This window comes from Carettochelys insculpta, chromosome 1, assembly GCF_033958435.1.
Source record: "Carettochelys insculpta isolate YL-2023 chromosome 1, ASM3395843v1, whole genome shotgun sequence".
Lineage (NCBI taxonomy): Eukaryota > Metazoa > Chordata > Testudines > Carettochelyidae > Carettochelys > Carettochelys insculpta.
This window is the reverse complement of record NC_134137.1, coordinates 247663617-247686375: the sequence shown is the minus strand read 5'-3', so window position 1 is coordinate 247686375 and position 22759 is coordinate 247663617. Positions and strand designations below refer to the sequence as shown.

At 44.1% G+C, this 22759-nt stretch overlaps 1 protein-coding gene across 1 annotated transcript in view; it reads left to right on the top strand.

Annotated features, from left to right (window-relative positions):
- Window positions 1-22410, top strand: part of LOC142018195 (beta-parvin) — a 102926-nt gene extending 80516 nt beyond the window's left edge. Inside the window, exons 9-13 of the mRNA XM_075003747.1 lie at window positions 3024-3085; window positions 5373-5441; window positions 7886-7987; window positions 12239-12311; window positions 18970-22410. Of these exons, the coding sequence (XP_074859848.1) occupies window positions 3024-3085; window positions 5373-5441; window positions 7886-7987; window positions 12239-12311; window positions 18970-19046 (383 nt within the window). The 3' untranslated portion in view covers window positions 19047-22410. The remainder of the gene's footprint in view (window positions 1-3023; window positions 3086-5372; window positions 5442-7885; window positions 7988-12238; window positions 12312-18969) is intronic.
- The last annotated feature ends 349 nt before the right edge of the window (window positions 22411-22759 follow it).

The following is a 22759-nucleotide window of genomic DNA, read 5'->3' as shown; positions in this document are numbered from 1 at the left end:
TTAAAGAAACTTTCCGCAGTGAACCCCACTAAAGGTCTCTCCAGTTTCTCTACAAGGAGAGCCTCAGCACTTTAGCACTGTGGTAATAAGCTGTTTAGAAAAGCTGTAGGAAAGGTAGAACTGATAGGAAGATGGCAACTCTATTTTACAGCGGCTTTCATAAATCTGAAATTTGACTTAAATGTCCATTTTCAGATTGAAATTTGCTTCAGGAAAACAGTGCCTGTAGGAGGAGGGAGAAAATAGAGATTGGGCATTAATCTGGGAGACCCAGATTCAAGTGCCTGATTGAACACAGAGTTTTCCATCACAGATTAATCTCAATTGAGCAGGGCAGGTACTTGACCCTGTATCTTCCACATCCCAGCCCAGTGCCATAGCCGGCAGGCTATAGAACATAGGAGTGGGGGCATCACATTTCAAAAGGTGGATGCAGCACAATCATCTCCCTACCCCCATGGGGGCCTGCTGCTGCCTCCCTGTGGCTTCTGTGCACAGCTGTGCTGTGCTCGTGTGCTGCTTGCATCCCTGCCAGCTGAGGGCCAGCTTCATTTCCAGTCCCTGCCCCCCCTCACCCCCTGTCCCCGCGGGGGCCTTAGTTCCCTCCCTGTAGCCACTCTTGGCTCAGCTGCCCACCAGCCTGCCCCCTGCAGTCTCAGCCATCATTTCTGTCTCCAGCCCCCTCACGTTTTGCAGAGGCAGCTGTGTGGGGTAAGCTTTTACCGGCACAGCCCCTGTTTTAAATTTCCCCAAGAGAGTCCAGGCTTTGTTTTTTAAAGTGCAATTGCAGTATGTTGATCTTTTCTTTAGTTCTTTTGTTTTACTTTAAAAGGTTTCTGGGGAGGGCTGGAAAAGGGCGGGGGTGGGGGAAGCTCTTTAAACAGGAGGGAGCTGTTGTTACTGCTGATAATTACTTGGCAGGGCTGAAGTGGGGATGGCTTTTTAAACATAGTGAATTTTTGTTTTCATAGCTTCCAGGGAGGGCTGGGTAAGGTAGTTCTTCAAATGTGCTTTGCCTTCACCTGTATAATGAGTATCCTCTCTCCAAATGCATCATAGCAGTTTATGTTGCTGACTCATATAAGCTACGTCTACACGTGCCCCAAACTTCGAAATGGCCATGCAAATGGCCATTTCGAAGTTTACTAATGAAGCGCTGAAATGCATATTCAGCGCTTCATTAGCATGCGGGCGGCAGCCGCGCTTCGAAATTGACGCTCCTTGCCGCCGCGCGGCGCGTCCAGACGGGGCTCCTTTTCGAAAGGACACCGCCTACTTCGAAGTCCCCTTATTCCCTAAGGGGACTTCGAAGTAGGCGGCATCCTTTCGAAAAGGAGCCCCGTCTGGACGCGCCGCGCGGCGGCAAGGAGCGTCAATTTCGAAGCGCGGCTGCCGCCCGCATGCTAATGAAGCGCTGAATATGCATTTCAGCGCTTCATTAGTAAACTTCGAAATGGCCATTTGCATGGCCATTTCGAAGTTTGGGGCACGTGTAGACACGGCCATAGACTGGCATATGCTGAAAAGTTTTTCTTTTCTTTTCTTTTTTTTTTTTCATATGAACATAACAGAAATTTCTGTTGGTCTGGATTTTATTAGACAGATTGTGGGGCCCCAGCTGATTGCAGGGGTAAAAAGGGGGACCCAACATAAAAAGTTTTCTTACTCCTGCTATAGAGAAGAGCTCTGAGAAAGCTCTCGCTGTGTATGCCCCATTTCCCACTCCAAAATAGTAGTGTGGAGTAGCTTTCTTTTGGTCTCCCTCCTCATTTTATTCTCCTGAGGTGCAGGCTCTGCTACAGCATGTTCTGTATCGTATAGTAGTTCTGTGCCATTGGTATGAACTTGGACAATAAGTTTATAAAACAAACAAAAACGGCCATTTTTTGAGACTCTTTTACTGGCTTTTCAAAATATGTCAAATATTTTTTGAAAATTTTCAACAATCAAAGAATTGCAGCCAGTTCCACAGCTGAACAAAACACTGAGGCTGTGTCTAGACATGCCCCTCCTTTTTGGAGGGGCATGTGAATGACATGGATTGGAACTGGCTAATGAGGTGCTGATATGAATATTCAGTGCCTCATTAGCATAATGCCAGATGGTCACTCTTCAAAAGTGCTGCTTTTGAAATGCAAACTGGAGATGTAGATGTGGGCACTTTGAAATAATCCCCAGCCTTTGAAATTACCTTATTCCCAAGACGAATAGGGAACAAGGGAATTTGGAAGTCTGGGGTTTGTTTCGAAGCACCCACGTCTATGCGGCCAGTTTGCATTTTGACAGTTCAAAGACAGTTCAAAGCACGACTGACTGCCATTATGCTAATGAGGTGCTGAATATTCATATCAGCACCTGCGTAACCAGTTTCGATGAGGGGCATGTGTAGACACGGCCTGAAGGTTTCTTGACTAAACTTTTTTGATTGAATTTTTTCAGGTTTCTGGGGTTTTTGTGAATATCCAATTTGCAATGAAAAATTTCGTCCAGAATCTCAATGTTTGGGAAATATCAGTCTTTTCTAATAATAAACTGTAGGATGAAGTCTCCATGGTGTGATACAAATCCAGAGCATTTCATTCTGAAGTCATTTGAAAAGTGATGTGGGACCAGCGCTTTATTTGTGCCAAGGTTTGCCATTGTTGACCTCCTAGCACCTCCAGGTTTGGTGGTTCATTGCCCTGGCACCTCTGGGCTTGCTGCATCAGTTATTAAAGTCAAAAATATTGCTTGAGCTCCAGCAGCTCTTTCATTACAATTTAAGTACTATGTGGGACCAAAAAAAAAAAAAAAGAGATGGGCAGGGATAGACTTAAGACACAATTTTCAGGTACTCCTGGGGATTCCATTACCATTTGCTTTGGCTTTTAGTTACCTATCTTGGCTGACCAGTTTGTGTTTTAAATCTCCATTGTGTTTCTTAAGACTGAGAATGTAGAAAGTTACCATGCATAACTTAAGCATATGACTGTTACGGCAGAACAGAGTTTTTTTAACTTTGCTTTGGTCTCTTTATGAATCAGAACGAGATGCCTTTGACACCCTCTTTGACCATGCACCAGATAAACTCAGTGTAGTGAAAAAGGTAACCTGTTTCAAAGTTTCATTTTTTACTGTGGTCAGGAGATGATTTTTAAGCAGGAAGAGGTCCCAAAAGTCCGGAAAATAGTAGAAGACACTTTTGGTGTCAGTGGAGAAAAATATGTCTATGAGAATCACACAAATTTTACTCCACAGAGTTTCAACTGAAACTTTTAACTTAAAGCTTTGTAGCTCATTGCAGCCAATTAAGGTCTCATCATTTCCAAGTGGGTTTTGAATCATTCTTGGTGTTTGTGTCTGCATTTTTCCATACAGCATTTGAAGGGAAAATTCAAGTATTAATATCCCAAAGAAGCATCCGGTGTGTGATCTGAACAGTTGCTTTGTGCCCTTCTACAGCTCGAGAATCTCCCTAGCATGCTGTGGTTGTCAGAGGGGTAGATGTATTGGTTGTGATTCACAAATTATGACTACAGGAAGTTGTAACACACACACACACACACTGGGGTTGTACCAGATGGCTACAAGAAAGTAACAGAAAGCAGGTATATTAACCTCAAGTTTAAACACTTCCTTTTTTTCCTTAAATAACCCCACAGGGTTTTTTCCCTGGTTAATTTAGATGTCATGAGGCAATCTAGAATCTGGTAGAACCATTTGAGATAGGTAGGTTTGACTGGGACTCCCGCTGCCAGTCTAGGAGTGGCAGGAACTAGTTAAAAGCCTCCTTGTTACTCAGTTCAGTGGTGCACCAGGGAAGAGGAGGCACTGCTGGAGAGCAGGAACTGTAGAGATGCTCTCAGGTACCCAGTGGGAATCCTGCAGGCACAGAGCCAAGGAGCAGGGGGAGCCCTGCTTCTGGAACAGCTCCTTTGGGCCCCAGCAGGACGAAGGGGGCAAAGCCCTGCTAGAGGGGGAAGAGGCTGATATAAGACATTTGATATGTTGCCTCCATGTCCAGAGAGGCCACTAGAGACTATGAGATTTTTCCCCTCCCCTTTTTCCCTCCTGTGCCAATGACGAGAGTGGATAAAACAAGGTACACAGCTTGCCCCTGAAGTAAAGTGGTTAGGCTGAAAACTGCTGTGAGCCACAGAGGTAAACAATTAGACTGAGAGATGCTCTTTTCCCCAGAAGGAAAGCAAATACTCAGCCAACCACTTCCTGGAAGTACAGGACCAGTTGCAGGGAATTAGGAGATCTGCCATAATATGTACATTATAGAAAAGTTTGAGAAGGTTTGTTTAACTTGCACCCTTTAACTTCACTTTCATTAGAGCAGCCAAAGGGATGCTCACAAAAAATAGTTGGAACAGTCCCCTGGGTCTGTTCTCTTGGTCTAGATCACTGGCCACACACTTTTCAACGTGCCTCTTTTTGTGGGGCCAGAGGGAAAAATGACAAGCAGCCATTCCTCTGTCAGCTTTTGTTGTTTCCATCTGGAAGAGAACAAAGACAGTACATTACACGATTAGCTTGTACAAATACCAGTGGTAAACAGTTCATTATAGTAACTATTTTACAGAGATTAGAACTGAAATTTGCTTCTTTGCTTTATGTGTGTGTTGTTTTTATTTGTATGACTGTAAAACATAAGAGCCCTAGTTGTGGACCAGAAGAGAATAACTGTTTCCAATGTGTATTTAAACTAACGTGTAGAAGCTTGTAGCCTGGGTGTTGATTGAATTTTGAGTTAATGCTGTACATTTAATATAAACTTTAAAATCTGACTTCATGTCCCTTCTAAAATTCATGCTGCTGTTGCCCTTCTACTGAATGGTAGTAGTTGTCCAGGGCCTTGCAAGTCAACTTCATGTTGGGATGGAAATCACTGAGACAGAGCCTCAGTATATTCTTATTGGAACTTGTTTATTCATGCATACACACCAGTTTTGGGCTGGAGGCAGTTACAAGCAGCTGCTGCATTCAAGAGTCTCAGCTCAGTACCAGTGACTGGTTTCCATAGAACAGTTCTGGCCCAAGAACTGATTCTGTGTAGAAAATTCAGTTAGACAGTGCACACTTCTGCTGTTTCACAACTGAATTGGCACTACCACAGCATTTTCTCCAAGACTAAAAATGTGCTATCATACTAAGAAAAATAACATGTAAGATGTGGAAGAGTACCATCTGGTGATTCTGCAATGGAGATAGTAATTTACATTAATATATCACTTCAATTCTTGTTTTGTTAAATTTGTGTTTATTGGTAAAGAGTGGTTCATGACTATTATTTACTAATCTTTTAAGTCTAATGCTGTATTAACCCTACTAAAGGGGAATCTGTTTTTGTTTTTAACTTTATTAATTCTTGTCATCTTTCTTTACAGTCTCTGATCACTTTTGTGAACAAACACCTAAATAAGCTGAATTTGGAAGTGACAGAATTAGAAACCCAGGTAGGAATTTTAATACAGGAAAATATATCTTATTTAGATCCCACCTCTTCAAACTCTTCTTCATACAGTTATCTTTATATATGTGAACAGTTCCATTAGAGGGTTACTCCTTTGTAAGTGTTAACCTTATCCTGTAGGCCATCGTAATTTGCAGTAGCATTTGCCTCTGGCAGCTTCTCATACCCACTTATTACAAACGTGAGCTATAGCAGGTATTGCTGGTAATTTGTAGCCTCACTTAGCTTCAGATAACAAGGGAGGTTTTAGAATATTTGTGCTTACTGACTGTAATACATGACTGGGTTTCAGACCAATTTTTGTAACACTTCGAAGAAAGCATTTGCAAAGCACCAGCTGTATTAATTAAATTATGGAAGGGAGCAGGTCACAGCATGTCTTTCCCAATTGTGTGAATTCAGGGTGTTGATGTGAACCAGGATAAATCTCCAGTTGTTTCGGTAAATGTTGCATCTTATATCTGTCTGTGTTTTGAACTCAGATTAGATATTGGGACACACTGGCTACGTCTACACGTGAAGCCAACATCGAAATAGGCTATTTCGATGAATAACGTCTACACGTCCTCCAGGGCTGGCAACGTCGATGTTCAACTTCGACGTTGCGCGGCACCACATCGAAATAGGCACTGCGAGGGTACGTCTACACGCCAAAGTAGCACACATCGAAATAAGGGTGCCAGGCACAGCTGCAGACAGGGTCACAGGGCGGACTCAACAGCAAGCCGCTCCCTTAAAGGGCCCCTCCCAGACACAGTTGCACTAAACAACACAAGATACACAGAGCCGACAACTGGTTGCAGACCCTGTGCCTGCAGCATGGATCCCCAGCTGCCGCAGCAGCAGCCAGAAGCCCTGGGCTAAGGGCTGCTGCCCACAGTGACCATAGAGCCCCGCAGGGGCTGGAGAGAGAGCATCTCTCAACCCCCCAGCTGATGGCCGCCATGGAGGACCCAGCAATTTCGATGTTGCGGGACGCAGATCGTCTACACGGTCCCTACTTCGACGTTCAACGTCGAAGTAGGGCGCTATTCCGATCCCCTCATGAGGTTAGCGACTTCGACGTCTCGCTGCCTAACGTCGAAGTTAACTTCGAAATAGCACCCGACGCGAGTAGCCGCGACGGGCGCTATTTCGAAGTTAGTGCCGCTACTTCGAAGTAGCGTGCACGTGTAGACACAGCTACTATGACTCAATCAAACATGAATATAGGAACATGTTGCTTTCATTCAGGGCCAGTATATCTGAAGCTTGCGTAGGTCTAACTGCTGTAATAGAAACAATTACACAGTGTAATGAAAGAAACTACACTGAAGATAAAGGCTGCTTTAAAATTGGTTAACTTATTCTTTGCTGTTTGCCCAGGAGAATAAGTGTGGGCACCGGATAGCCTAGAGAATTGGTTATGGAATACTGACCATTTAATTTAGGTAATTGGTTTGAGTCGGACCTAGGCTGGTATGGATTAAATTGATCATCTATTGATTGATGTTCTGTGGCCTTAGTGAATGGTAGGTTTCAGTACAGTTCTGGGGCCAACTTACAGGAGGTTCTGCGTCTCTTAACATGATACTGCCTTATCTGATGCTCCATTAAGTGGCTCTGGTTTCTGAAGTGCAGATATCTGTGGGCTGTTACACTGCTTTATTGTTTGTATTACTGTAGAACATAAGAGCCCCAGTCATGAATTAGGACTCCATAGTACTAAACATTGTACAAACACAGGACAAAAATGTTCCCTGCCCCAGACAATGCTTTGCATGTGCCACCTTATCTCTGATCAGAATTTCAGGGTATGTCTCACAGGAATTACGTTGTTTTAGAGCACTGGAACTTTGTTGGTGGGTCTCTTCATTGGCTTGCATGTGGCTGTCTTCTTGGGTCGGTGCACCTCGTCCCAAGTCATGGGAACACACATATGGTGTAAAATGAGGAAAAGGCACACACAAGTAGTTTTGTGTGGTCTTCTGGATTGGGTTTAAGGATGTAGTTCCTTGTAGTTGCTCATAGTGAAGCTGGAGAAATTGGTGCTCTCACATGTGGAGAGTTATCCCTGGGCCTCTCTGCAGCAACCTGTCTTGCCACATAGGGCTTGGTCAATGGATTACAGAGTAAAAGGTGATTTGGCTTTCTGAACCTGGAAAGACATTGATCATGCTACAAGACCTGGATGGCAGAGTAATGGAGAAGAGGCACTAATGAGGGCACCTACTCTTTCTGACACAAGTGCAACGATCTCTTTCCCAGTCCCAAATAGGCAAAAAGTAGATTATTAAATGTCTATAAACCAGCTAATGAATTTTTTGCATATAAAGGTAAATGGCTTGCGCTATTTACCAGGATTTTCCTCATTTCTTGCAAAGCCTTGCATGAAACCAGATGCCTCCTGCCTGCCATTTGGGAAATTTCACATGTATCTCTTCTCAGTTTGCAGATGGTGTCTATTTGGTATTGCTCATGGGTCTGCTAGAAGACTATTTTGTTCCACTCTACCACTTCTATTTAACACCTGAAAGTTTTGATCAGAAGGTGAGTAGAAATTCCAGTTTGCACTCCTCTCTCCTCCATCTCGCACATGCTGTTTTCAATCCATTGGTTCTATTCTTTTCATGCCCAATTAAGCTAAAGAATAGCAGATCCTTTCTTTCAAAGGCAGCAGCACAGATGCAGTTGGTGTAACATCTGGCAGTTACTAGAATCAGTACTTTAAGGGTTGCTTGTGAAACAAAGGTATAAATCCCAATGACTTTACCAATACCTCCGGAATGAGCCTCGCAGCTAGGCTAAGAGAGTCATTCAGCATATGAAGACCTAAAAACATATTCAAGAGAAGAAGAGCTTGGGGTTATGATTTTTCAGCACAGCTGTGGTCAGATTATGTTCCTAAACCCAAGGAATATAAAATAAATAGTTTGCACTTACATAGAACTTTGACATGTTCAATTGGATTTACTTATTTAATTATTAGGATGTCTCTTTATATGATGGTATCAATGTTCCTCCTCATTGGGGGTTGTTGGTGAGGCTCCACATCCCAGCCAGCTCCCAGCTGCAGGGCTGGCAGGGTCCCTCCACACACCAGCAACCCCAGCCTTGGGAATGGGGGGAGCTGGCTGAGTACCTGCTTTTTTTTTCTTATGCACAAAAAAACCCACTGACTATTACTATAGCAATGCATAGAGGGCCCTCTGAGACCAGGGCTCCATTCTGCTAGGCATCATACATAGTCACAGTAAGAGCCAAGCTCTTCCCTGGACCACTTACAATCCAAGAAGGGCAAAAGGCGGGAGACAGGAAGTAGTAGTATACCCATTTTACAGGTGGGAAACTGAGGTACAAGGAGACTAAGTGATTTGTCCAAAATGGCGCAGGTAGTCAGTTCCACCGTGCTAGGCATTGAACCCAGATATCCTGAGTCGTCGTCTGTTGCCTTCTCCCACAGCCATCCTTTATTTTTTCTAATTTTTGTCACTTCTCTGTAAAATAGGGAAATAAGACATACTACTTCCAGTGCATGTAAGAAACTGAGGCAGAGCAGTAGTGACTTGGGCAAAGCCATGCAGCTGGTCTCTGACAGTGCTGGGATTGAAATGCATTTTATGAATACTGACAGTGGCATGACTCTGCACCAGACTTACCCTAAGAGGTAGGCCTGGATCCTGCAGTGAGCACCATGATGTAGGCAGCATACAACACAGAGCCCCACCGATGTCAATAACTGTTACCCAGGCTTGGGGATCTGCTTGTGTACAAGTCACTGCAGAATTGGGGGGCCATTGTTCCTGTCCCCAAAAGGTTTATAATCTAGGTACACAGCACACTGGCAAGCACAGAGGAAAACTCTAGCTAAGCAAATAACTCAGGTGGGTTGTTTGTAGACGGTCGCTGCAGACTGAGCTGTGAAGAGAGGTGAGGGATTTGCCATACTGGAGCAAGGAAGTTGTTTTGCTGGGTGGGGTAGACCAGTGGCACCTAGAGCGAGATGCAAGTTATGAATGCTGTGTGCCATTGGGAGAGGAACAGGTTGTCCCAATGGTCAAGGCAAGGAGGAGCCCTTTTGGCTGCCAGCTGCCCACTCGGGTTGAGCCTCATGCTGTCTCTCATGACGGGGGTATGTCAGGGCTGAAACTGAGCGAGCAGCATTGCGACCTGGTGTGCTGCAGTGGCAGTGCCACTGAGGTTTGGCTCTGCCATCTCCTTGTTGTGATGGAGGAGTAGCAGGGCCAAACTTGAGTCGGCAGAGGGGCAGCGAGCTCTGCTCCTCCTCACTGCTGCTGGAGGGCTGGTCCCTGCACCATCGCTTGCCCACCCGCATCTCACTTGCAGCAGCTCATTTTCCCTATGCTGTGACCCACAAGACTGGCCAAGTGACAGCCTTGGGACCTGCTACAAGTAGGGGGAGCTGCGGGGAGTTTCTGCACTGGGGTAGCTGGCTGGGCGAGGGATAGCTGAGAGCCCTGGAGTATCCCAGATGAAAATTTCAGGAGGCATATTTGGTGTCAGTAGCAGAGTTCACTGGTAGCCCCCCACCCCTCCTTCCATGCTGTGTAATTCTCTCAATGAGTTCAGTCTGCAGCACAGTGAGGCGCTGACCCTAGTTGCAGTCCTTGGGTGTTTCTGGCACACAGACAGTGTAGCTGCTCCTTGTCCTGGTGCGATTTTGTAGTAGCTCTTATATGAGTGCACATGGCACCCCAGGGTCATGAGTAGGAGCAGGAGCTGGTGGCATTCGGGGTGTTAGTAAAATTACAGGAACTTAGTGCTCTTCAGGGGCGTGGTCCTGCAACATCTGGAGCACCTTCTTTCCCTGCTGTCTTCAGTGGGAGAAGGTTGAGGCCCAGCACTTACCAGGAGGAGCCCACCACCTGAAAGAACTGGATCTTTTCTTTGCAGCTCACCTTTTGAGGGATATAGCTCATCCTCATCAGAAGGAATCCTGCTAATGTGGTCAGGTGAAAAATATGTGTTGTACCAAGTTAGGAGAGCCTTGTAACTGGCTGAAGCATTTGCCTGCAACACCCTGCTCTGTTCGTGGGTGTTGGTCCGTCTGAGAAACAACTATGTGGATTTTGCTGGTTCAGTGAGGCAGGTGATTGGTTGCCAGATGTGGATGTATGGAAGGTAGGAGTGGCTTCAAAAAGAGAGGGTCATCCCCAGGGTGACCTAACCTAACAGAGTAGGTCTTTGTTATCCTAGAGTTTTCTTTGCCTAATACAGAATGGCAGGGGAGTGGGTGGTGATGAACTTCCTGGTGTGTGGGCTGTGTTTATAGAACAAGTGGGAAAAGATGAAGTTTTTATTACTTCATAGAAAAATCTCCAAGGGTACTGCTTAGCTTTTACTTCTGGCTCGCTCTTCGATTGAATTTTCCCGAGTATAAAATCATACAATGGCTACCTAGAGTGCTATGGCTTCTGAGCTACGATTATGTTGCTTATTTTATGTCTAGTTGCGTGAGAATTCTTGCTGACCTCAAGTTATTAGACATTGTTTTGAACCAGACAGTCTTCAGTAATAAGAAGAAAGTATATATTTATATTTGGGGGTAGGATTAGTTAGCTTTAATATTTTTAACTGTGCACCGCTTTCTACCTCTGACATTGCTTTTGCTTAAATAAATGAAGGACAAACAGGAGTAGGAGGAAAAATTAAAATTCTGAGCAATTAAGCTAACAAAGGGGGTTGCTTCTCATCTTAATGCAAAAGGGTTCTGAATGCATAACTCCCCTCCTCACTGAGATGAGTAGTTTTAATTAAATCTCCCTCCGCATGTTGCATAATGTCTCCAGAGTTCCTCAATTACAAGGGACAAAAATACAAAGATCTCTTTATCTGAATTACCTTTCCACATGCAGAGACGAAGAATTTCTTAAACTCACTAGGCACCCAGAAGAAAAGCTGATTGCTCATGTTAAATCCCTTCAGACTAACGTTCTCTCCCAATAGTTTTCTCTTCTAATTGATCCTCTTCATGTTTTCTTTTCTACATGTCTCCCTGTTCTCTTTTCTGACTTCGCCTTAATTCTAGGAGTAGATTTTGTGGCTTCTCTGTTAATACGACTGCTTCCTTTCCATAGACCCCAGAAGCCTTCCCCCCACCCCGCCCCCATCAAAATACTGCTCTTAATTATTTCTGCAGGGACAGCCCTTTACTGTTGCTGCTTGGGCACTTAGTTTGTAATGATTGAGTGAAAATCATTTGAAAATGTTCAGCCTGACCTTACTTCTCATCTTTCTCCTTCTAATTGTCACCTGTTTTCTGTTGAGTAACTGCTGTTATGATCCTTACTGCTTGGATGGCAGATGATCTGTTCCATGGAGGTCTGAAACATTGTAACTTATCTTAAGCATAGGGACAAGAGCAGCTTACCAGAAATATAGATGTTCCTTCCCTCCTATAAAACTGTGCCATCTTGACCTTTCAAGGTCCCTTCCTGCCCTATATTTCTATGATGTATTGATCTCAGCAGCATACTAATCTAACTATTGATTGTTCTGCCAAGTTTTCATAGGGTGTTGTAATTCATACTTTTCTTGTATTAAATTTTTAACTCTTTAAATTTAGAAACTTTCTTTTTAAATGAGTCCCTCAGTAAGTCTATATTCTGCTGCCTTTATTCCTGGGAGCCAAACACCTGAGACTCAGATGAACATATACTGATTTGAAAAGAAAATAAATCCCAGCATCATTTTGGATGTCAAGAAAAATGAAAAGAAAGTAACTTGTTTTATTTGCTATTTGTTTGAATTTGGGAAATTGAATAAATTGCTTCTTTGCAGGTCCATAATGTTTCCTTTGCCTTTGAGTTGATGCAAGATGGAGGGCTCAAGAAACCAAAGGCTCGTCCTGAAGGTAATATATACTCTGTAGAGGCAAAAAAGATCTCTACAGACATAGTGGCAATTATATCACTTGTGATACTCCATTAAAGGCAGTGGATTGTTGTTATATCAGGAAATAATATTGTGGGGACATAGTCAATAAACACTGTTATGAGTCCTGTAACATGCAGCTATCTCCATAAACAAGACATTTCTGATCTTCATATAAAGTCCTGTGTATAGGTCACTTGGCACAGGCCTGGCAAGCTCCCTCTGTGGTTCTCCAGAAGCAGTGACATGCCTGCTGCTCTTAGGCCAAGGAACAAGAGGGGTCCAGAATGCAGTGGGGAGTGTGAGGCTGAGGGCTGGACGTGGCAATGGTTTTGGGTGGAAGGGGTTTTGGGTGCCAGATCTGGGAGAGGGTTGGGTTTAGGAGCAGGCTCAAGGCCCAAGTGTTAGCTCCACAACTCCCACTGGCCAGTAACCGCAACAAATGGGAGCTACGCATGGAGACTGTGTGTAGAGCTGCTTAGTTGTAACTACACCAGGAGCAGCAGCAGGGAGGAGCCAGCTGAGATGAGTGCTTCCCCGAGATCCAATCCTCTGAAACCACTTGTGTGCCCCAAGTCTCCTCCCGCACCCAAACTCCTTCCCAGAGCTCAGATCCACATTCAAACTCCCTCCCTCTTAGTTAACCTCAATTTGACATACCATTCCCCCGACATGCCAGATGAAAGTGTGTGTGTGTGTGCGTACGTACCAACTCATGTAGCAAATCTTTGTGTATTTTACTCTCTCTCATCCAGAAGACTTATTATGCATTTCTATGTTGTCTCCCTTAATGAGCATTAACAGGTTCAAGTCAGACCTGTGATTTTCGTAAATGATAGTGCTGCATGATAGCTGTTCAGCAGCCTACGTTAGCTCAGTTGGGTGCTCTTGATCCTTTTCCTAGTGGAAAGTTTACATAAAAACAGTTACCCACACGATTAGCGCCAATTTGTTTGCAGCCAGACCATAGAGACAAATAATTGAAGGGCTAATTTTATTCCTGTAGAAATCAGTAACAAAAGCCCCCATTGGCTCGTATGGTGCTGGGCTAAGTACCAAAGGAGCATGAAGCTGGAATTACCCTTTTGCCTTTTTAAAAGTTGAACCTTTGAATACTGAAGTTAATTAACAGAGCAGCATCAAGAAGCTTGCATTATCTTCACACTGCTTGCTCTTTGACTAACGAGAGGAATTGTGTTTTCTGGACTGTCATTGGGCAACCTTGGCTTTCACTGTGAGTGCCTCAGAAGTGTGCTTGCTGCTTTTGCAGAGCAAACAGAAAGCCAAGGGGTCCTGAGGGGCTTATAGTCTAACTTTCCATGACACAAATGAGGATAATAAATACAGGTTGAACCTCTCTTGTCCAGCGCTCTCTTGTCTGGTAACATTCATAGAGAAGCAGGACCATGGATGTTGCTGGACCAGAGAGCACCAGCTGCCCAGAGCTGATCTGGCTTGTGGGATGCTCCCCCTGGAGAGAAGGAGCCCTGCTGGTAGTCCTGCTGCAGGGAACCCTTCCAGCCCCAAGGCAGAAGGAAGCCCTCAAGGGAGCTGAGCCAGGGTGGGGAGCCTGGCTGGGGCAGGGAATCTCTGCCAGCAGCAGCCCTGTTGCAGTGGGGAGTCCCTCAGGCAGCCTGGGGGCAGGGAGCTGGTGGCAGCCAGGGGCAAGGGGTATGCCTGTACAGGTGATCCTTGGAGGCCTGGTCTCCCCTGGTCTGGCATATTCCCTCATTTGGGACCACTCCGGTCCTGAGGGTGCCTGACCCGGGAGGTACAAAGAGGTAAGGAAGGTGCAAAGATCAGGGCATCAGGATACCCCAGTTACTCAGCTTAGGCATATGTACGTCATCTTGGCTTAAGCTGTTTTTCCTGTTTTCTAAGTGTACCTTACAGAGAGACTTGATTGAAGGGGCCCTATGAACTTGGTAAACCAGACTAAGGAAGACAGTCCATGTGTGGGGCCTGTGGGAGGCTGTGGGCACTGTGGGATTAAAATCAGAACGGGCATTGTTAGCATGGTGGAGAAGATGAGGGCCATAAGAGGCAAAGGCAGGTAGATTGGCCTGACCATTACTGCAGGAAAGCCATTCAAAATGTTGTTTGCTCCAGACTGTATGTTGTTTGCCCTCTGATTCAATGTATGGCAGAGGATGTTGTAGAAAGAATGGGACAGGTCTCAGTGTCTATGTGATCCTCAGATCAGCTGATTATCGTACCCTTTAGAAAGTAAGTTTATGACTAAAAGTAGGAGGGCAAGGATAGCTAATGCTGCAGTCTTCTCAGTCTGATTATCCCCCGCTATTGCTGGATGTACAGTCTTGTGTGTATGGTTTCTCTTTGGCACTGGTTGCCCTGGTTGAGTGAGAGGAGTGCTGATAAGCTGCATGGAGCTGGGCTTTCCAGCAGAGATGTTGCTGGTTTTGTACTTCTGCTTCTGTGGAAGGGACAGTAGTATTGGAGGCTGTGCTTTTTGCAGTAGTTTATCCTTCTGTGGGGAACCCTAAAAGTCAGGTGCTGCACATGCAAGTGTCCCTTTGAATAACACTTCACAGTGTTGCAATTTCTTATGTGCCACAGGATGTTTTATGTGGGGGATTCGCTGTACATATCCTCTTGCACTGCTGTGACTCTGTTTCCAAATGGAGTGGACAGTACCTCAGGTGAAGCCATTTACTGCATTGATAGGCAGTTGGTGGTGAAGCATTGGAATGCGTTGCCTAGAGAGGTGGTGGATTCTCCATCCCTTGAGGTTTTTAAGTCCCGGCTGGACAAGGTCCTGGCTGGGATGACTTAGTGGGGGTTGATCCTGCTTGAAGCAGGGGGCTGGACTAGATGACCTCCTGAGGTCCCTTCCAGCCCTGTGATTCTGTGACTTGGGTAGTAAAGGCCTCTTGCATTCTTTGTTGTAAGTTGTTCTGGGATAGGGCACTGAACCACCGCTTGCCATGGAAAAGTTCTTTCTGCAGGACTCACAAGAGGCAGGTCGAGTGTCCAATTTAATAATTGAGTACATCCTGCTCTACTCACTATCACTGCAATCAAATATAAAGAAGTCATTTTGAGTGGTGTATACAACATTGTACAAATTACAGGCTAAATTCTGGCTTCCATTATATCCACTGAACACATAGACATAGGCACATCTGAAGGCAAAGTTTTGCTGCACATCATTAAAGTAGAATGAATTGAAGCAGGCTGCTTTATATCTTCCTAAGGGATTTTTGACAGGCGGTAGAAATGTCATTAATTTAAAACTCTGTTTTAGGTTATTTTATGATTTATTGCCACCTTTTGTTGGCATTCTGTCAAATAGCATTGGTTAGGTTTTGGCCACACAAACTTCCTCTTACAAGAAGTGGAAGATTGAAATCATGGTTTTTTCTTGGGCACATCTGGCATTCCTCTCATCAGAGCCTCTCATCATGGTCTATAATTACCTATGCAGTGAGGATATGTCTGAGATCATATTCCTTTTTAATCTAGCAGACAAGGGTTTAACAAGACCCGAAGGCTAGACAGTCTTTGAAAGCTGGAAAAAAATTAAGCTGGAAATAAGGCAAGCATTTCATAAGTGAGAGTAATTAACCATTAGAACAAATTACCAAAAGATGAGGTGGCTTCTCCATCAGTTGAGCTCATTAAATTAAAAGTTGATATATTTCTAAAAAATATGTTCTAGTTCTAAAAAATATGTTCTAGCCAGGCTCAAGTTATTAAACTTAATGCAGGAATTACATGGTGAAGTTCTCTGTCCAGTGTTAAGAAGGAGGTCAGGCTAGAAGATTATAGACCCATCTGACCTTAAATGCAATGAATCATGACATTACATTAGCAAGTACAAGATATAGGTTTATTCTTTCTCAGCATAATGGGGGAGAAACATGTCATAATTCCCTCCCTATCACCTCCCATCAGCTAAGGCAGAACTGGCACCAGTGGCTCAGAAAGGGTGTCCAAATTGTGTCCAGGGGTTTAAGATAAATGAGAATAGTAGGGAAGGGGTGAAGTAAGCCAATGGGAGATGGTGCATGTGTCCTAGGAATCCCTGCAGGCAGAGGACCACCTGTTACTCTAAAAAAACAGACATTCCATTTTATTTTACCTGTAAAGCAATGATTGCAAATAAGCTGCACTGTTTACTTATCTTGCAGACGAGGTGCTGTGACAAAGGACAGAGACTGGTACTAGCCCCCTAGAGATGTAGTCTTTGATTCTTGGTTCTAGCTGAGCTGAACTTGTTGCAGCAGTGGAAGAGGGTTTCATGTCACCTTCATGCTGCCCCCATTGCAGAGGTCTGCTGCGGGCTAATTTGGTCTCAGGCAGAGGTCAGAGCAGCCTTAGAGCTGCTCTAATTTCCAGCTGTCTACAGTGGAGTCAAGGGGGATTGGTACAGTGGACTGCTTCCTGGCCACCCTTCCGTCCTTGGGAACACACTGTCTTGGCTGGATGCGTAGAGTTGGCAACACAAGCTCTGTGCCTGTTGGCAATTGCCTATGCCACAGTCTCCTCAGCTAACCTCTCAGGCCAACTTTCAGGTGGCTCTGCACTGCCAGAGTTCAATGTTTGGTATTGGCCCTCCAAACTGGCTACCAGCATCAGTAGGTGGAATCTGCCTGTAGGTTTCACTGGACCACAGCAAAGATTCTTACCCATGACCTGATAGTTGTGGAGCCTGTGGCTGGTATGAAGCATTGCTCCTTAGGGCTATGTTTACATTTAAATCTGTCTCTGAAGCATCTAGGCCTGTTGCACAGAATGTACTAACATGGTCCCAGTCCATCTAGGAGTGTTGTGCTGCTGAGGTGTTAAACAGCTTCCTAGGCCTTCTAGAAAACGGTGATATACAGAAACAGTTCTGCTGACACTAAGACTTTTCTTCCTGCATTATAGGGGTTGTTTTTGTGCAAGCAAGATCTTTTTTTTCCCTGAGGTGTTCCCCTACCCCCTGCTGCTTGTGCACACCTTGAAGGATATGAGAGAGGGGATAGCATAGGGAATTATATGATGCTTGGGAACTGGTAATTGGATATGTCATTTTTCACTTCTCAGTCACCCCTTCAAATCCAGCCAAGCTGAGAGAGGCTGCTCGCCCTTTAGTAACGCTAGTGGCTGTCTGGTGGCTTGTGTTAAAAAGGTTAATTTTGTCTCGAACAAATGTGGGCAGCACAAATCTGTCCCCTCAAGTGGTGTTAATTGGGAGCCAGTCAACCATCCCATCTCTGAGCCTGGGAATCAAATATTCTTGGAGAAGAAATTTCTCTCCTGCCCAACAAGGGATCATGTCAGGGCAGGCATGTTGGCAGGATATGTCCTCTGTGTGAGGCTCTATTGCCAGCACCGTTCATACCCATTCAATCCACACATGTAATGAGAAAGGCAAAGAGCCTCTTTTCATACAACTGCAAAATACAAGATGCAGGAAGAGGGTGAGAGGAGATTGAAAATCTGATCTGAAGCATACGGGAGCTTGTGGATTGTCATCTAAAGAAGGAAGCAGGAGTAAGAAGATGTTTTCCAAACTGGTTGTGGGTGTTTTCATTGTCCCTCAGAAGGATTTGCCCAGCTCAGACAACCTTTTTTTCCCCCTTTTCTTTGCTCTGTATTGTTCTTCTCACACACGTTTTTTTGCCAATGGAATCTGGTCTGGTTGTTATTTGTGTTTTCTCTTCCTTCCTCTTCTACCTGTATGGTTTCTCCTTAGTTTTTTCCTCTCCCTGTTCATTTTTCTTTCCCCTGCTATGCTTGTCCTTTCCCAACTCTTTACCTGCTGCTTTTCCCCATCTCCTGTGCTGCCAATGTCGGGAAATGCTCTCTTCAGGATGCGAGGGCACTGGGCGCCCAACCTTCCACTTGCAGTCTTTGGAATGAACTATTCTGCGCTACTTACTCTGTGTTATCGTAGCACAAGAAGAGGAGGAGCAAAGAGAGAAGCTTTCTGTTGTGCATCTGAGGTGGGAAAATACCACGACCATGAACAATGAGCTTGAAATTTGCAAAGAGGGAGAATGGGGAGAGTGGGAAAGGCCTGTGGTTTTGGTGGACTGGAACCATTGAGGTACTCTTCCCTGCTCAGATGGAAATGTACCCACTCTCCAGCACAGTAAGAGGAGATGCAGGAAGATCTGGCACACACAAAGCAAAAGCTTAAGTCTTGCTCACTGCACAGCAGTTGATTTGAGAGGTTCTAGATATGGTGGGTCACATGAAATACACAGTTTAGGCTTAAATCTCCTCTCTGGACCCTGATAAGCAATGTCCCTGGTAGAAGCTACCTAGAAGTCGTTCAAGCTGTGATATAGTATCTCACATGGAGTATTTTTCAATATTGTTCATGAGGTAGTAGGTGTGAGACAGAAGAACCCTTCAGTATGCAACAAATTGTAGATCGGGCAGGGATGGGGGTTCCTTTTTATGTTTTTCTTTCCAGACAGAAATTTAAAAATACCATTGATTGACATGCTGGGTAAAGTTTCTTGAGGTCTTTCGTATGATACTATCTGAAGAAATTGGATGTGTTATTTTAAAATTTGATTTAATTTTTTTTGAGTTCATAGCTCAGAAGACAATTTCTTTCATTCCAAGGAAACTGAGAGGTAGTGCTTAAAACACCCTAAGAATTTCTCTCTTTTCTTCCACAGATGTGGTTAACCTGGATCTGAAGTCTACCCTCAGGGTTTTATACAACCTGTTCACAAAGTACAAGAATGTCGAATGATCCTGGAAGCTGATGAGTGGTTAATGCTCACAATCTCTTTGGGGGTGGGGGTGGGGGAAAAGGGAAAACCAGCACCCTCAGTTTTCCCTTTGTGCCTTACACTATATTCCATGCTGCATGATGGCATTCCTTCTTCTGTTCACATTATCTCTATGTAACTCTTTGCATGACGTGCCCACTGAAAATACTCCCTGTGTTTTATGTTAATTCCCTTTTGAATACCATTTTTATGTCTTTGCTCTGAGAAACTGGTGGGTCTGTGTGTTCGGGTCAACAGGCATTCTTGTTCTGCTGATAAAGAAGTGTACCACTAGTTCCTTGGATAAACACGAAAAACTTGAACCCTTTTTGATAGGGCAGTGCTCTTTCATACTTTCTTTGGTAAACTACAAGCTTACCACTGGCAGTGGAAGATATGCTAGGCTTGATTGCTAGAAATACCACAGCAGACCCTTGCATTGTAATGTATTTAGAAACTGCATGGTTTCCATTTAAATAAGGTTTGTGTGTGTCCCTGTATTTGTTTCTAAGGACAAACCACCCCCCTGAAATTGTTTGTATGAATCCAGGAGGGTTTTTTTATAGTTTTCATGTTAACCTCTTACCACCCAGTATTATTTCCACTTGATGTTTACGCACAATTAGTCTAGAAATGGAATGATTGCGAATGTGGCCATGGCTTTTTTCTCTCCCTACTGTTGTGCTGAGGAAGGAGCTGTAGTCGTACTTTAAAGGTGCAGTCTCTGGATCAGCTGGGTCAGGAGCTGGTCATCCAGATTGGGCTGGATTTATGCATGCTTTTTAACCCTTTGGGGAATGAATGGGGAGGGGAGAGAACAGTTTGATTGGTTGACCTCTTCTTTCAAGAGGAAAAGCGAGCGTGCTTGCTTGTGCTCCCTTTGAAGGCAATGGCCATTACAGAGCCCAAAGTTTATAACCAGAACTACAGCTTCAATACGATGTTGCCTCTGCTTCTTGGGTTATTCTGGGCAGTTCTGTAAAGTGTACACCAGGATCAGACCCACTGGACTGGCACTGAACTTGGGTCAGTCTAGTGGTGCAGTCACAGGGCTCTGTTGACTTCATTCCATAATCCCCAGTGATACTTTGCTACTGCTTTGAAAGGTGGACCCCGTGTTGTAATCCTTAGGCAGAACTCCCACTGAGTTTTGCTGGAGAAAATATTAGACCCTTTGAATGTACCAACTTTTGTCCCAAGACACCTTTACAGTACTTGATGGTCTTCATGTGACTAATAATGCCATACATATAGTTAAGTATACAAAGAAGGCAAGACTAGGAAGTGTGTGTGAGCAGATTATGAACAGGGCTTTTAAAAGACATAATATTATCCTACTAAAACAAGTCTACGTACTTGATAGCATTCCTTCCCTCAGAATGTAGAGGAGAGAGTCAAAACCACTATATTATTGTTTTCTGTTTATCACATTAGTCACATTATGGGCTTCCAGGTTTTTATGTAAAGCATTTAACTGAGCAGCCTATCAAGGAAGACAGTGTTACTGCTTCTTCTGGGTCTAGTTCAGTTCTTTTGTAAGCAGAGGCTCATCTCTCATCGACTACAAATAAAATGCATCTGCTTATACCTGGTCTGAATTTACACAGAAGCATTAAAGGGCAAGAGGAAACACGTATCCCTCTACTGTGCTATGTGAATTTCTCTTCATTAACATTTTGTATCTCATCTTGACACTTTACCAGTGACTTGCAAAGGGAGAAAACACTTTTTATTTCTTTATGATATATGAAAGTGCCATAATGGGACCATTGTCCAAAAAAAAAAAGAAAAAATGGGAAGAAATTCCTCCTTGTTTCCATTAGAAATTCAGATCACATTTACAATGGAAGCAGCTGTGGTGATTGAAGGACTAATGAGTTAGTTTGGAAGGACTAGATTCACAAAGAATTTTGGTGCTTCACCTACACTGTGGGCACCTAAGTTCAAACTTTGGATCCTCAACCCCCCTGATCAGCTGCTGCCTAGACCCTAAATTCCTGCTTCAATTCAAATGTTGTATATGAAGTGGAAGAGCTTCCAGAGAAGCGAGAGGGAACCCCACCCCAGAAGATCTTACAGCCCAGCAATTAGCACTACACTTAGGAGTTGGGAGACCTGAATTCAGGTCCCCACTCCAGCTGAGGCAGAGTGGTGGTTGGAGCTGACGTTGGTTTTGCGCATCTCATTGGCCTGTGAAGTAGTCCTGACATGAGTTCTCCTGCCAGGTGTGGGACCTTCTGGGTATGTCTTCACTACACAGAATATGGATGCTGCCACGGTCGATCTTCTGGACTTCAATTTAGTGCATCTGGGAGGCAGAAGGGAGGTCTATGGGAGTGTGTGCTCTCTTTGACCTCCTGCAGTGGAGATGGGTGCAGAAGCTTGAATTCGGATACAATCACTCCAGCCGGGCAATTAATATAGGTGGAGTTCTGTATCTAAATTCAACCTTTCCCTTTAGTGTAGATCAGACCTTAGCTTGTATAACATGGACAAATTGCCAACAGGATGCGTTTTACTGAAGAAGGGCTTCCCCAAAAGCAAACAGTTTTAAATCGCAATCATCTTGATAACTAGCATTGCTTATTTCATGTCTAATCCAGGACATATTTAATGTGTGGATTGTGATGGGTTAATACATTTTGGTTTTAAAGCTTAAAAATATCAGTCTCACCCCATCAGCGCTAAAAGACAGGACGGCTAATATTTAATGTTACTGATATCTGCCTTTAGCATAGAGATTGGTAGCAAAAGCAAGGGAATTCTGGGGCTTGTTGCGTAGTCTTGAACACTGCAGGTCAAGCATTCATGCTTCCACATGAATATATGGTCAAAGAGATTGGCTGCCTTTTAAAGTCTGTGTAACGTGCCTTGTAGCTTCACTGTCACAGCTGTGGGTTCAGTTCCAGCCAGTTACATTACATTTGGTTCTGTGGCTCAGAAAAAGCCTGAGCTATGGTAGGCTGTGTGCTAATGTTTCACAAGACCTCAAAGCAACAAAAGCAGAGTTTACATCAATGTAAAAACATACAGAGCTTTCTGTTTTTCCCTCCTAGAAACACAGTGCTTTGTGTATTAACATATTTTAAGACTCTTTCCTACTATTTTTTAATGTTCACTCTGGATTTGTTACTGAAAAAACAAAAGAAAACAAAACCTTTCGGATGAGATATTGCACTTGTCATATCTTGGACAAGTCTGGCTTAATGAGAGAGTAAACGTAGTGTACTGTAAGCAAATTACAATGCAATCCTATGTTTTCTAAAATCACAGCAGGAGTGTTGTGGAACTTAATGCATGGTTTGTGACAACTGTATTTATTCTAATAAATGATGATTACATAGCTTTCTGGCTTTTTCTTGACTTGCTTACTGGATGAAATCATAAGAAAAGGATGGAGTTGAATGAAGCAGGTATTTAATGGAGACAGGATCCATCCTGCCATTTACCAAGAGGCCAATGAGATACTGGTCTGAATAGGCCTTAAAACAGAGAAGACATGTCATAGTGTGTTTCTCTGGTATTGGTGGGACAGCACATTCAGGAGCCAGGTTTACCTTCTGCCTGGCTCTGGGAATTTGCTTTTACCCCATGTGTCTGCCCTTGCCATCAGTTGCTTTCTCACCATCCCCACTTTCCTACACATTGACTTGGAGCATTTCCTGTTGGTGATTCAGCCCTTCGACCAGTCGTT